This window comes from Aptenodytes patagonicus, chromosome 17, assembly GCF_965638725.1.
Source record: "Aptenodytes patagonicus chromosome 17, bAptPat1.pri.cur, whole genome shotgun sequence".
In the NCBI taxonomy this organism is placed as follows: domain Eukaryota; kingdom Metazoa; phylum Chordata; class Aves; order Sphenisciformes; family Spheniscidae; genus Aptenodytes; species Aptenodytes patagonicus.
Window position 1 is genome coordinate 5234627 of NC_134965.1, and position 14747 is coordinate 5249373.

Consider the following 14747-nt stretch of genomic DNA (forward strand, 5'->3'; position numbering starts at 1 on the left):
GCTTCCCGTTGCAGTGACTCAGGTGGCACATGCTAACTCGCTATGCCTCAGTGACTTGATGGTTTGGATGCTTAACGAATGCAATGTAATGTATGTATACAAAAATATGAAGATACCATGAATAGTTTTCACTGTAAACCTTTTCAGCTGTAAAACATTGTATTCTAGAGGGCTTGATGGAAAACCTTAAGTTGGCAGGTGCTTGTTGGAAAACCAACAGAAAGCGTTAACAGCTCTGGTGCTGGCTCTTACTTTGATTTCTCTTCATACCACTCCACTAAGAAACACATGATTAGAGTGATCACAAGTTTAAAAGCCAACTGTTGTTATTTGGAAGAATTTCTATAGCAAAAGGCAGCTGGGCCAATTACAGATTTTTACATTTTAGCTGTGGACCGCACTGAAGCGCTCACTTCGTGTGAGTGCTTAGGCCAGATGGGAGCTGTTGTACTGCCTCTAGGAAAATGCCTTGTACGAAGTTTGCAAATTATATTTCTCCTTATAAAGATCAGTGCCTGCGTGGGGTGGTAGATTTAGGTTTTAGCTCACATTCTGTTACACGTTGTAGAGCTTTGCTCTTAAAGTTAGCTGTGTTAAAGCAGCAACACTTTCTACTTTCTCAATCTATAAGTTGTTGGCTGATTTTATACTGTTGCAGTTCCCATCAGAGCACAGAAAAATTCAGGAACGTGTCTTCAGAAGCCTGCATAGGGAATTAGCTGCACAACTCCTGTTATCTGTAATGAGGGTTGCATTTCTGATTACTTGTACATCCTGCTAAATATGTATCCCAAATAGGCAATAATTCCTCATGTTAAAAGCAGTATGATATTTTTTATTTTACAACTCAATTTCCCAAGTAGTGCTAGAAATAAATAAATAAACAGGACAACCTTGTCCTTGATATATCCAATAGTAATTTGTGAGAACAAAGAATGACTTGTGTGAGTCTGTTTGCCAATGGAAATTTACACTTTAAAATTGCTCCGAGTGGATTGCAGTGCTTTTAAAACCTTTTCACTTTTGTTTCAAGCTTGCAGTGCACTGACTGAAAAGTGTATGTGTGCTTTCAGCACTGTTCTTTAATGAAGGAAATGTCTGAGGGTCAAGTAAGAATCATAAATCCAAATTTGGCTACAGCGAAGGAAGATTCTCCCATTAGACCTTGCCTGTTGGAGACAGCTCACTGTTACCTTGGTATGGCTCACACACACTCCTCTTCTGTAGTTTTGCTTCACTAATGTAAAAGTGAAGTTTATGTTGGTATAAATTCAACCTCACAAATTACAAGAGTAAAATTTGTTGGTAGAAATCCCCTCTTACGTAAATGAAGCATGAATACGTTACAAGATTGTGCTCCTGAATCTCTTAGCCGATGATTCCAGTCTCCCTAATCTAGACGGGGTTTTAGAAACCTAAAAAAAACTGAACTAATCATGATTGACTACATAAATGCAGAACATTAAACTGTGAATTGTGGTATTTGATTATAGATGTAATGACTGTATCTTGTTTTGGAGATAAATCAAAATACCAAGAATATTAGCCTGTTCTGTTGAGTTATATTTTATTGTTCAGTATATAGATTTGGTCTCTGTTTATTGTTAAGGCTGACTTTATGAAAGATCGTGAGATGAATGCTCCGGGTAGCTCAAGAACAAACTGTGTTAAGCGTATAGGCTTTTCTGCATTTCAAATCCACTGGAGATGCCTCGTCTGACTCTCCCCCAAGATGGCTCAGCAAGCAATATAGCTGGGGGCAGGACACCCACCCCACGAGCTCCATAGGATTGCTTTTCACTAGCTTGAGTGTTACGTGTTCGGTGATATCTAATGTCCTGGGAGGTGGTCGCAGAGGGACCTTCTAGTCACACAGTACAAGTACTTTGGGACATGAGCGGGGAGGAGGAAGGAGGAATAATTCGGGAGTGATCTGCTCATAAGAGGTTCCCTGCTTCTACTACAGAGACTTGTTTTCAGCCCCAGACTAGGATATTTTTTAAAAAAAACAACAACAGGCGTAAGTAAGTAAAACAGAAGTAAGCAGAGAAGTAGTGAAAACAGATGTTTTCTAGAGTCCCTTCTTCTGGAGAGAGAGTGTCCTCGAGCAGCAGGTGGGGAATGCTGTAGGAGTGCTCTGGTTCACACCTCTGTAGGCATTGTGGATGGTATTACTGAACTTTGGAGCACCACCTTCTTCTCACCAGTTTCTCACATAGAAGCTAGGAAAAAGGATTCTTGCATGATGCAGCTTCTCCATTTACCGTCTCCACCACATTTTTGCCTCTGACTTCTATCTCCACCCCTACTGCTGTTGCCCCATCCTTTTCTTGATCCCTAATGACAGAACTAAGTAGGTGCTTTTTGCATGTCCAAGTAATATTAAATTACGATTCTACCTCAGAAGGGAAGCGGGCTTTTGCAAATCCCATGTGGTATAACTGTGCTCCACAGGGCTCTGGGCACTAGGGAGGGCCAGAAGATCAGAAGGGACAGAAAGCTCCCTAAAGAGCAAAGGTATTTAAGTAGCTTTATGTGGATATTGCTGTGTTCCTGCCTACCTCAGGACTGGCTCCCCACCTCCTGCCTTGCCTCAGCACTTTTGCTAGTGTGATCCCACGGTGAGCACAAAGTTTTCTTTTTTTTCCCCTTTTCTGCCGGCTTAGTTTTCTGCCACCTTGGTTCACTGAAGCAGCTCACTGCAGGTGCCTGCTGGGCAGGGGAGAGGCCAGGAGAGCAAAGCCAAGGGCAGGAGGAGTGCAAATGTGCCAGCTTAGGTTGACTTAAACTGTCCTTGAACTGCACTCTCGGTGAGCCTGACGTGACTTGGAGAGAGGTTAACTTAAGCTCACATATTTAAATATCCTCCTAAGCATGCTTTATGGGACATCTGCTTGTAAACCTGTGGCTAGTTGACATAAATCCACAGGTCACTTTAGCCATTTTTTCTTTTCAGTTTGAGTATGGATATTGATACCCTACCCCCCCACACCCCCCCCAGTTTCCCTTTGTATAATACGAATTCATAAATAAACTCCCCCAACCAGAACATTCTGTATTCTGTAGATATTTATCTCGTTTATTCAGATGAAAACTGTTCCAGTTATCAAATATGCAGTTTCCATTAGTAGTTGGAAATAACTTTTTTTTTAATAGATCTCAGTGCTTTAAGTAACTGGATTTTTTATGATGACAGTTAAAGTAAAAGCATTATGAAATGGAATTTAGCATACTGCAAATTTTAAAATGCATTCCTAGTTCAATGTGAGACCCTATTAATTCATAACTGTAGTATAATTTTATTAGAGTACTTTTTCCTTATTTAGGTTTTTAATGGAAATTTGAATGCAGGGGTTTTTTTAAATTAACAGAATGTTGTGTCTGATTCAAAGCTGATGGTATTGTTCTTTTGATTTTTGTGGGTAACTTTTCTAGCTTTCCTGGAAAATTTAAGGTCTGGATGGTGTAAATAGGCTATTGTGAGCAAGACAGAAGTCATTAATTTAAGAGGTGTAAAATTCCTGTCGTTTCTATCTTTTTTTTTTCTTTTTTTTTGCTTACCGTTAACCAGAGGATGCAACTTACTAGTGGTTTGCTCACCATATGCTGGGCTAAATACAGGACAGAATCAGAAAAGGCTAAAGAGCTTTATCATTCAATCATAAAATGATTATATATCACTTGCAAGTTGGCAAGGCACTCCTTCAAGCAGCCATCTAAATAAGCTGTGTTCCGAGTAGGTCATCGTGTGTTACCATGTTTACATCAGTGGATGCATTTGTACGTTAAATCTTAAAAAAAAAAAAAAAAAAAAAAAAGGAAAAAAAGAAAAAAGTTATGTTCTTGGGCTATGTTAATTTACAGAACTAAAGTTTGTGGTATGGAAATCTAATGTTGGAATCCGTATTTGTGAAGTCATCAAATAGATATTTTAAGGCTGGGAAAGGATTTCCTGAGGTCATTAGCATTCTTTTCATGTGGCATAACAGTACTGTCCAACAGTAATGCAGTAATCCCTCATTTGGAGAACCCTTTAAGGCACATACTCCAAAACAACGCACTGGACTTTATTTCTGTGAAAACCATTTCTCATATTCTTCTCACAAAGCAAGTACTTTTAAGGGTATTGCCATTCTGATGAGACCACTCTGGCTCCCCACTTAGCTGAATTGCTCTTTAAACGATTAATTTGGTCAGTAGAGTAATGTAATAATTTTCCATATACAGACAACAGAAGCTGAAAATCAGTTTGGTGTGCTGGAACTACTAATGATGCCTTTGAAGGAGTACTCTAATAATGTGTGTGCCTAAACAACTTCAGACCGACTTTCCTTCTGCATTTTGAAGGAGTATTCCTGAGCTGATATTCATCTTTTTTTTTTTTTTTTAACCCCCTTTAATTTCCTTATGTTAAATTTACAAACCTAATTAATACAATTTCTTTCCTGTAGGTTCACTCCATGATGGCTCAATTAGAGTAGCAGTAGAACTGTGGTTCAATATTCAGGCCAGCTTTATAATTGAAAACACATTTTCTTCTCAAAAGCTGCAGCTGGTTTGGTTCTGCTCATGCAGAAAAGGATATAACCTTGCATAACATAGGAAATGAACGGTTGAGAGAGAAGCCAAATTCAATTTCAGTCAGATATTTTGAGGATAAGTCCATGATCTATGGAAGCAAGGGAATGAAAAGTGTGTGTATGTGGAAAGCAGCGTATTCAGCACTCTATTAATCACGGCTAGCCTGGGTGCTGTTGTGTGCTGTTGCGTTAGCACTGATTCTAGTACAGAGGCTGGAGAGCAGCCAAGCACTCCAGAAGTTAACCTCTTAAAGACCCTGAGCTGTTTTCTGTTGAATAAATGTAATTTTGTGGTCAGAAATAAATGCTTGTGATGTAGCAGGAGCTTTGAAAACAACAGCGTGGCAAAGCTATTACAAATTGCTCTGTGTTGGGGAAGTCAACAGCATACATCAAAATTCAGAGCTCGCGTCGTGCTGATTTAGGCCCAGAGCTTTCCTGCTTTTCAATGAAAGTCCCGTTAAACCACTCCGTGTAACAAAATGGAGTAGATCTAATATTTTTGGCGGGTAATTGTTTTCTTTTAACATCCACTCCACGGGGCGTGGGTGGTGGGTAATTTCCTTTGTATAACAGGAGCACGGGGACGGTTTTGTGCTTCGTCTCGATTCTGTTTCCTGATGCTAGGTGGGAAGGGAGAGAGGCGCACAGCGTGCTTTTGGGGTAACAGCAGCACAGCAGCATTTCATTTCTTTGTTTACACAAGTGTGTAAATGATTATTTATTTATTTTTGGCTGTCTTGATTGCAGTTTAAACAACATCTTTCCTGAGGAAGGTGATTTAAATATACTTCAGCATCTCAAAGGCAGATGCGCTCTCCCTGATGAGCATGTAGGATGTCTGCTGCCAGCACTGGGCTGTGGGGTGCTGATTCGAAAACATCCCCAAGAGAAGAGACGCTTAACTCCAGACTGATGGACAGAACTATAGAAACTCTCAGATACAGTCACAGCTATCTTCCCGGAGCTTCTTTCTCCTTCCCATGTTGATACCTTCCTGGGACAAACCTCGGCTATTGAGATAACAGGCAAGGTCCCAAACCGAACATAAACTACCAGAAGCGAGCAATAGGTACCACACGCCTTTCTGAAGCTCTTGCAGGTTCGTCTCCATCCCATCCAGCGTGCAGGCAGGTTGTACTGAGACAGCAGTTACTACTAGGGTAACTTTGGGGAGGATCAGCCCAAATCCTCTTATTTTTATGTAATTGACAAAGTGCTGAAATTTCTGTTGGCAGCTGGTGGGCTGTCTATATTAAGGCCCGCTATGCTGCTGCCACGCGTTTGGGTGAAATGCTAACAGTGGTGGGAAACTATTTATGCAAAATTCAGACAGGCAGCACTGTTTCAGTTCGCAGTGTCAGGCGTATCTTCTCATCCTTTTAAAAAAAGAGAGCTTGAAGTGTGCTGGAAGGAATGGGGATGGGAGGGCTCTGCCGGGCATGGTATTCTGCCGAGTGTCATTATAATCCAGTCCCTGTTTCTCCAAATACAGAATTATTCCTGTATTTATTAGAAAATTACTATGAGGCTCTATACAAGCCAGTGTCTGGTCTTGCTTTGCTGTAACAGAGAAGCAAGAGGGTAAGCTCTGTATAAAGTATTAGCAAAAGGTTACATTTTGGTATTTATGTGCAGGTGGGTTTTGCACAAAGGCAGTTAATGAGCTCATTCTTGCAAGGATTCCTCTGCCCTAATTTTTAAAATAGTTAAACAAAAGTTTGGATCATCCATAAGGGAGAAAAGCAATTGTGGGTTCTAGGTCACTGTTCGCGGAGGCAGGAGGAGAGGCTGACAGACAGGTGAAAGCACCCACTCACTTTACTGTGAAGCTGCTTCTCCTGCTAAGAAGCTGGAGGTGATGTCAAATAGCACGGGCTGCTGTGCCCTGGCAGGAGCACTGCTTTTCCTCCTTCCTCCCCTGCCCCGCTTTGCCATACCACGCGTGGCTGGGCTGGCCGCGGCAGGAGATGTTCTCCATCCGCCTTGTGCTCTTGCAGAACCTCGAGGATCAAAAGTGGCAAGCTCTGACATCTCCCTGGATAGTGGCATAGCAAATAATTTGCTGATCTATTCTCTAGAAAGATGTTCTTTCAGGTTTTTGGGAAGTATGCATCCCCTGTTTGGAGGTCGTCTTTTTCTTACTTCCTGCCATGTGTTTTACCTTTTTTTGCATTACAAAAATTCGCGACTGGCCCATGCCGACCGAGGAGAGAGGCTAGGATGCAAAGTATAGAATTACAAGGGTAAATAATTACTCATGCACATGTGGTGCCCCAGCCAAACTGCAGCACCCCAGATGTGGTTTCACACATGGTTCTCACACCCTTCAAACGTTCAGGTACAACACTATTTGACTAACCACTAGCACCCACACTACTGATTACTAATCAGAGTAAAACTTTGCAAATCAACTGTGTTTCTGCAGCATTCTTGCTGCTTATCGATTGATCCAGATGTCCCTGGAGTCAGTCTTGCTAGAGTTACTTATCTGTGACACCAGAAAACACAGGGTGGGTTTAAATAATGTGTTAGATGGGCTAGGATGCTGGCATTATCTTGGTTGTCCAGGGGTATCCTTTATCCTTCATGGACATCTCTAAGCTTCCAGGAAGCAAAGTCCTTATTTCCAGGGCCAGGCTGTCCTTTAGTTTGTTTTACTTAAGCATGAACAGTACCAAATTCTCCAGTAAAATTCTACTACCTCATTACATTACAGTGGATAAAGTGAACTAATATATATATTAACAAAGTTAAGACACTTTCATACTATAAAGACTGATTGATAGGATGGTTACGGAAGGGAATTTTCATAACATTTGTCACTTCGACCCTCCTTTTGCCATCCATCTTTTGTTGCTCTGGTTTCATGCCATACGCAATCCATGCCAGTGCAGGACTGACGCTGGCAAGTGTCCTTGCCCCAGCCCTGGGTGCCCACCTCCTCCCTCGTGCTGAGTCTAGCAAATGCACAAGATGAGTCAGTTCAGTTTGCAGGCATGATGGAAAATAAATTCTTCCTCTCCTTCGTTGCTTAGTTTTTCATCGAGTCAGTGAGCTGAATCATGCTACAACAGTGCGATCGCTAGATCTGATGCAAGAGAAGCGGGAGCCTGTGGCCTGAGGCAGGAGGAGGGAGCAGGGCTGCTCCGTTTGGTGCCAGCCCGACGCATGGATTTAGGAGTCGAGTGAGAGCAGGAACTGAGAAACGCGGTTCAGAAATGCAGAGAGGTGTGAGGAGGCAGACACACGGGTTATCAAAGGATCCAGGAGAGGTTCAGCAATGACAGCAGACCCACTGTCGCAATGATCTGAAGGCAGGGTGGCAAATAGTAAAAGCTATTTAAACAAAGCTGTCCTGCTGTCAATATCTTGAGGCACATGTTGGGCTGGGCTGTTTTACTGGGAAGGAAGATCAAAGATTGGAAAAGCAACAAGAAGCTGTCCTGTGAGAATGAGGGAGCTGAGCTTTCCTCAGGGGATGGCAGCGTTGTTTGTCTGGGAAAATCAGGATTTATCTGGGCATGAAAGGAAGAGAAGGTTTCAAGGGTTCAAGGTTGCAGCTGTTTCACAGTGGAGGGAAGCAAAATTGAAAAGTTGAAGGATTTGAGTCCCTCCTAAAGCTCTCTTCTTAACTTGAGGTTAAACCAACAAGTTGGTGAGGCAGGCATGCTCTTCCCAAGCTCTTCCCTGGTAGCATACCTATGCACTGCACCCAAGCAGTTTTGTTAAACAGATTGGTATTGTATCCACTCTATGAAGTCCTTATTTTTGTTAAAGAATTTATAGCACAGCTAAAATATACACCATATGCTTTAAGCAGCTGCACAGGAATAATTTTTTTTTAAGTTCGCCTCAAAAAATCTTCTAATTGCAGGAAACAGAAAAAATAGTATTTTTACTACTTCTTCTGTCAGTTGCAAAAAATTAACTGGGCTGATGAACTATATATTTTTATTATGAAATCATAATGTTATATTTTTATTAATTTATTAATATAGGTATCTGTTGGTATTAAGAAAGGGAAATCAAGCCAGCTGTGCACATACCCTGTGTGCTTCCTAATCGGCACACACAGAGCGTGTTGTAGAGCTGTTGCGGTGCACCACCTTAGCAACTGATGTACTGTTCTATATGAAAGAGCAGCTAAGCTCTATTGTAATGGCTTCAAAGAAAGACTGATGCCACTGCATACCATTAATAATGCTTGCTATAACCACTGTTTGATTCCAAAGCAGCTATTCAAGAATATAGCACGGCTTAAAATAATGGTGCGTTAATGAGTTGTTATCATGCTTTTCCCTTTGTTTAATATGCTTGGTACAATTCTTAATGGCATTTCAGTAGCTCGAAGTAATTGAAGACGAATGAAAAAAACTTTGTGATGCAAAACAATATGACAAAAGATGTGTAAGGGAGCTGTGCGAATGAAGGGGGATGGGTGTCTCATTAAGGCATCAACTTATTAAAAATCAGAACAGAAAAATAACTTCTGGTTTAAGTAATTTATTTTTACTTGGTAAGTTAGTTCCAGATTGGGTGCAGGACAGTAAAAGACGTATCTTTCATGTTCAGGTGGCTAATGAGAGTGAGAATTGCAACTGAAGAACAGTGAGCATAAGTAGAAGAGTTAGGACTACAAAATTCATATTTAGCATAGTTGTGTTTGAGACACTTGATATGCAGTTAATTGTACTGCAAGTAAATCACCAATACTTCGGTAATTCCACACAGACACAGAAAGCAACGTGATCCCTTCACTAAGGAGTTGTCTTTGGGATGCTGAGTTGTCTAAAACCAAAAGAAGACACAGCAGTGCTGAATGATCCAAGTCGACCTGTCAGGAGCAACACATCGTGGTCATGTGCCGGTCTCAGGGACTGCAAATATGTTAATGTGCTGATATCTGTAAGTTCAGAGAATTTAAGTGTTGATGCAGAATGCACCAGCATCTGGCAAGTCCCAGCTTCCTTGCAAAAAGCTTTATCTTCCTGTTTCATCTTTAAATTCAGAAATACAATTCTGCAGCCTTCTGTCTGACTGCAGTGGATGAGACAATACCACATACAGTACAGCACAGAAGAGCATCCCACTTCTGCAAACCTGGATACGGAATCCAGGTGATTTGTGGGGCAGTAGACATCAGACTTTAATCAATGTTGAAATTTCTTAGTGCATAAAGAGTGACAGATTCCAAAGTAAAGCCACAGACTTTACTTTTATGTTTTTGAACTTGACTAGACGTAGTTGAAAAAGGAAAGAGGCAATGTTCAGATAAAACTACATTCAGCATCTTCCCTGACATAGGTGGCCAGGCTTATGGTGCTTGCCCAAATGTGGAGATAAAACCGCTGATTTCGTTGATGATATTTTGATTTTAGCCAGGTATAGTAGATACTAGACTGTGACCAAGCATTCCTAAAATAGGCTGTCCGTGCTACTGGAGCAACCAGCTGTCATTCTGGCAATGGAGAATGGGAGCAGACCAAGGAGGTCTTCACGGGCAAGTTGGAGAGAGATTATTATGGAGGGGAAGGGTGTCATTCAGCCTCCGGGATGAACTTGGTACCCTGAGCAACAACTCGTGAAAGCACTTGACCTGGAAGAATAAGGTGGATAAAGGGAGGACTGCTCTCAAATCGGTGTCTCGCTGTGGCTCCCTCCATATAGCTCCAGTGATATTTTAAAGATGAAGAGCATGCTAAGGAGGGAGGATTCCTAGTGTCTCATTTCTGTTATCTCAGTATAGCGCCAGTGGTATTATCAAGACAAATAGTATGCCAAAACTTAAAAGTGAACATATGTTTATGGGGGTGGTGGGGAACACAGAGGTCACTGTTGTTTCTTTCTAGTCAAAGAAGACATAATGGGGCCTGGTTTAGATAAATTAAGATTTGGAGCTAAGCTCATGTCAAGACTACGCTAGTGTAATTATAAGTTGACTTCTTTCAGGGTCCCTGAAGTTTTTAGAGTCAAATAAAAATGTTCAGCAAGAGTTTTATAATGTAGTTCAACTGTTTTAATGTGAGCTGACTGCAGCTCATCCTTGTTGGCTCCCGAACCAATTTTACTTTGATTTGAAAAATTTTCAGGGAACTTCCAAATACTTACTTCCATGTCATTTCAGTGCTCTGTTTCCTCTGTTTCTGGACTTCATTTATATTTTTCTATTTTTGATGTCTTTTTCATTCTGTATTTCCTTACGCAGCTGGAAGCTGGCATACTTCAATATTTTTTTATTCCAGTTAAAGTTGTCATGGTGCTTTTTCTAAATTTTCTTTTAAGATATAAAATAGTTGCGGTGCTCATTTTTAATAGAAGTTTAAAACTGGACAGACGGATTTTTTTTTTTTTTAACAACTAAAACAAAAAAAATGTTTCTGCCTGGTGGGACTGTTTGGAATTCTGGTTCTGAATTTGAGGGGAAAAAAAGGTGTGAAAGTTCCTGTGATTTACAAACAACTTCCGTCAGAAAGTCTCTGATCTCCTTGGAAGATGTTGTTTCAATTCTGGTTTATATTGTGAATAAACCATACCTTTTGTAATACTTAGGGAGAATATAAGTACAAATGCCCTTTATTAAAGTGGGAAAAAACTGTAATAGGAAAACAAATCCATCCTGTTATTTCACAGAAATGCAAGCATTTTAAATGCTTTGGTTTTCGTAAAAGGGGCAAATGAATTTTTCAAAATACAGTACAGAATCAGTTCTGTAATGCTAATTGTATTTAATAATAGTAATTTAAATTTGGCTGTACTCTGCTGAGCAGCAGCGAGAGAAAATTGTATGTGGGAACGTTAAAGTCCAGAAGTCTAACATATGGTGTGCTTTGGCCTTCGAAGTCTGTCTTTATGTACCCATGAAATATCTCAACTGCAAAAGTCTTTCTGATGGCTGCCCCCTCCTTTCTCGCCCGTTCACAAACAGTGTCTGATACTCGCAAGCATTGATTTACACTACCCGGTGCCTCTCTGCCTTTGGCAGTTTGTTCCGTATTCTAATTTCAAATACTCTTTGTGTGAAAATGTTCTAACCAAATTACTTATGTTCTCATTCCCTAATGAGCATCAGTCCATCTGTGATTGCTTGAATTCAAATTAATAAATGGGTTATTCACAACCATCAGTCCCTTGCTCTCCAGCACGTCATATGCCCTGTGAGATTCCAATGCCTTTCCGTAGCTTTTCTTGGTAAACTCTAAAAGACAAGCAGGGCCAGCATTTCTTGAGAATTTATATCTGCTCTCCACATCCTCCGTCGTTTTGGCTTCTGCTGCTTGTTTATCATCTTTCCAATACCCTTCTTTTTTTCTTTCTTAATTGATAAGAATAAGTTGCAAATAGGTCAGGTTTTCAGTTACGCTACACCTCCACCAAGCTACATAAATTAATCCAGATTTTGGGGGGATGTAAGCAAAATGGGAATTTGGTTTGTTTCTCTAAATACAGTCTTGTATTGTGTTACAATAACTTGTCTCTACAGCCTCTTACCATATCTCTCAAGATTTCATTGCTGCTGCCAAACGCTGTGCAGATGCTTTCAGTGTCCTTATTTTCCTCCTTGACCCCTCCCCTCAAGTCTTTTCTTGGTTTATATGTTGTGCATTGTGCTTCTGTGTAATTTCTACAGTTGTCCCTGTCCTTTGGTTTTCTGGCCTTAATCCTCTCCGTAATGATCTCTACAAGTCACTTACCAGCCATAAGACTAATCTACACAAGTCACGTGGCGTTCCTGCGCTCTGCTCCTGTGCACTTTCCGTCTGACTCCCGCCATTATTTTAATCATCTACATTGTAGGATTTTCTTCCTCCCCCCCCAAATCCTTCCCTTTGCAAAGTCATTTTCTTACAAAGTAAACAGAAGTGGCACCAAATCTGACCCCGCAGCACCCTCCTGCTTATCTCTCCTCCTCCCTGCGCCGCTTCCTTTCCCTGGCACCCTCTGCTTCCTGTGCCAGAGCGCTCTGCAAACCACCGCAGCCGGGCGGGTTTGTAGCACGCTTTCTAATTCTGCAAATCTCCCTCTCGTATAATAAAATATCAGATACTTTCCTGAAATACAGATACAGTAAACTCTGTCCATTGTTTCTGCCTTATCTACCAAATCAATAATGTAGTGAAAGAATTCAAGGACGTTTTTCAGACAGGACCTTCCTTTTTTAGCACATGTTGACGTACACACCTTTAAATGGTTTCATAATATTAACTGCTTTTCAAATACACAGAAGAATTGATATCAGGTCTTTGTATCCGTAGTTCTTCAGATCCTTCCTTGCTTTTTATTAAAATATGGGAACGATAATCTCCATACTTGCAGTTTCCTGATTTCGGTAAGCCGCTGCAGAATTGTGTCAGGCTTTCCTGTTTCCCTTTCTGTCTCTTTCTGCTTTGGAGTATTAATTCAGTGGACCTGGTCTTGGGTCGTTTTGGTGTTTTTTTGTCAATATTTAGTAATCGTAAATCCTCTGTTTTCTAGTACATTAGGAAAATACATGTTTACCAAAAAAAGTTACTGTGGAATAAGTATTTTATTCTCAGAGCTATAAAGTGCCTTTCCTTGTAAAATGAAGTTTCAGATGAAAATACAGATTTAGGGGAAGATAACAGATTGTGTGAGGTAGTATTTTGCCTCACCTGGGCAGACAGCTTCTTAGATTAGTATTGCGTGTATTATAAAATACAGAGAAGCGAGTCAGGGGAGCCTGGCTTGAGATCATGAGTGCAAGACAGTATAGACTCTACGGGTCTGTGCCTGAGCTTTATTAGAAAACTATTTGCATGTAGAAGATTCACAGTTGTTTAGTGTTAAGTATCACAGGGTGCCCAACAAGTACATCTTTTCATCCTCTTATAGGCTTAGTGGAAATAATAGAAAAATATATTTGCCACAGTAAAGGCAGAGCATGACGTCCGAAGTACATGCAGTTCCCATTTGTTGTGTTAGATCTTACTAAGTGGTAAAGGAAAACAGTTGTTGAGGAGAGAACCTGTCTAGCAAATACCATGCTTTTTATAAAGATTTAAAGTAAAGAATCACAATAGACAGTAGTGTTCCTAAAAATATTGATGCTTGCTACTGTGCTGAAACAGGACTTTAAATTATATTCAGTACAAACGTACCAGAAATATTCTTACAAGGCTGCTTCTATAGGAGCTGTACACAGGAGACTTGGGTTCCCTTTTTATGTATTTATATGAAAGATATTAATGTATTTTATAGCTCTGAGTGTGAGAGTTGTATTGGAACAAGTCTAAAAGCCTTCTTTTCTCACCACCCCTTTTAGATTGACGCATTGGGTAAAAGAAGCAAAGAAGCAGAGGCAGCCTTCTTGAATGTTTATAAGAGATTAATTGATGTTCCAGGTAAGCAAATTATTTCCGTATTCTGAAAAACTGATGGCTTATGTTCGTGTGAATGCTACTGGGCATTTTTTCTACCTTTGATGAGGTAAATGTGAGCAATGGTTTTATTCTGAGCCTGATAACTCCGGTATTGTTTCTAATGGAAGGAACTATAACTAAGGCACATTTCATGACTTCTCTTAAAACTGTTCATTGCATTTACATTTTAATGTTTGTATGAATCATTTTATATTATTACAATATTGTGTGATTCTCAGTAATTTGTTTATGAGAGGGTTCTGACATTTTTAACAAAAAAAGATACATCTTGAAGGACAGAGAAAATTTTTCATACCTTCAAAAAAAAAAAAGCCTTACTGAAAAGTAAGTCACTACCAAATTTCAGTTCTGTTCAGTGTAAATGTGATCATAAATTTTTTTCAAAGGCCTTTATTGTATGTGTATTCATCTTTCCTTTATGTTTGGCATCAGAAGTTTCCAGTTCATTTCTTTACATTTTGGGAGTTGATTTTTTGTTTTCCCCAATGGTAGATAAATACTGTCTGAACAGATTTTTCTTTTTGCAACTGCACCCAAAGGTGAGAGGGAGTTACCAGTCCAAGTCTCCACTGCCAAATCTTGGCCTGACTGAGCTGTTGGCATATGACAGTGTGTGTGTATGATTTTATACTTCTATAAAACGTTGACATTATATATAATATTCAAAATACTTACCTCAAGAGAGGTTTTGAGGTATAATTAATACTTCTAAGGCCTCATTGCAAAGTGCACCCTAGTCTTTACTTGCTTTACCTTTTAAGGAGCG

General features: G+C 40.2%; 1 protein-coding gene across 5 annotated transcripts in view; it reads left to right on the forward strand.

Moving 5' to 3' along the window:
* Positions 1 to 14747, forward strand: part of CUX1 (cut like homeobox 1) — a 282941-nt gene that overhangs the window by 113411 nt on the left and 154783 nt on the right. For all 5 annotated transcript variants that reach the window (XM_076354841.1, XM_076354837.1, XM_076354838.1 and 2 more), the window contains exon 4: positions 13864 to 13942. In XM_076354841.1, coding sequence (XP_076210956.1) covers positions 13864 to 13942 — 79 coding nt within the window. The remainder of the gene's footprint in view (positions 1 to 13863; positions 13943 to 14747) is intronic.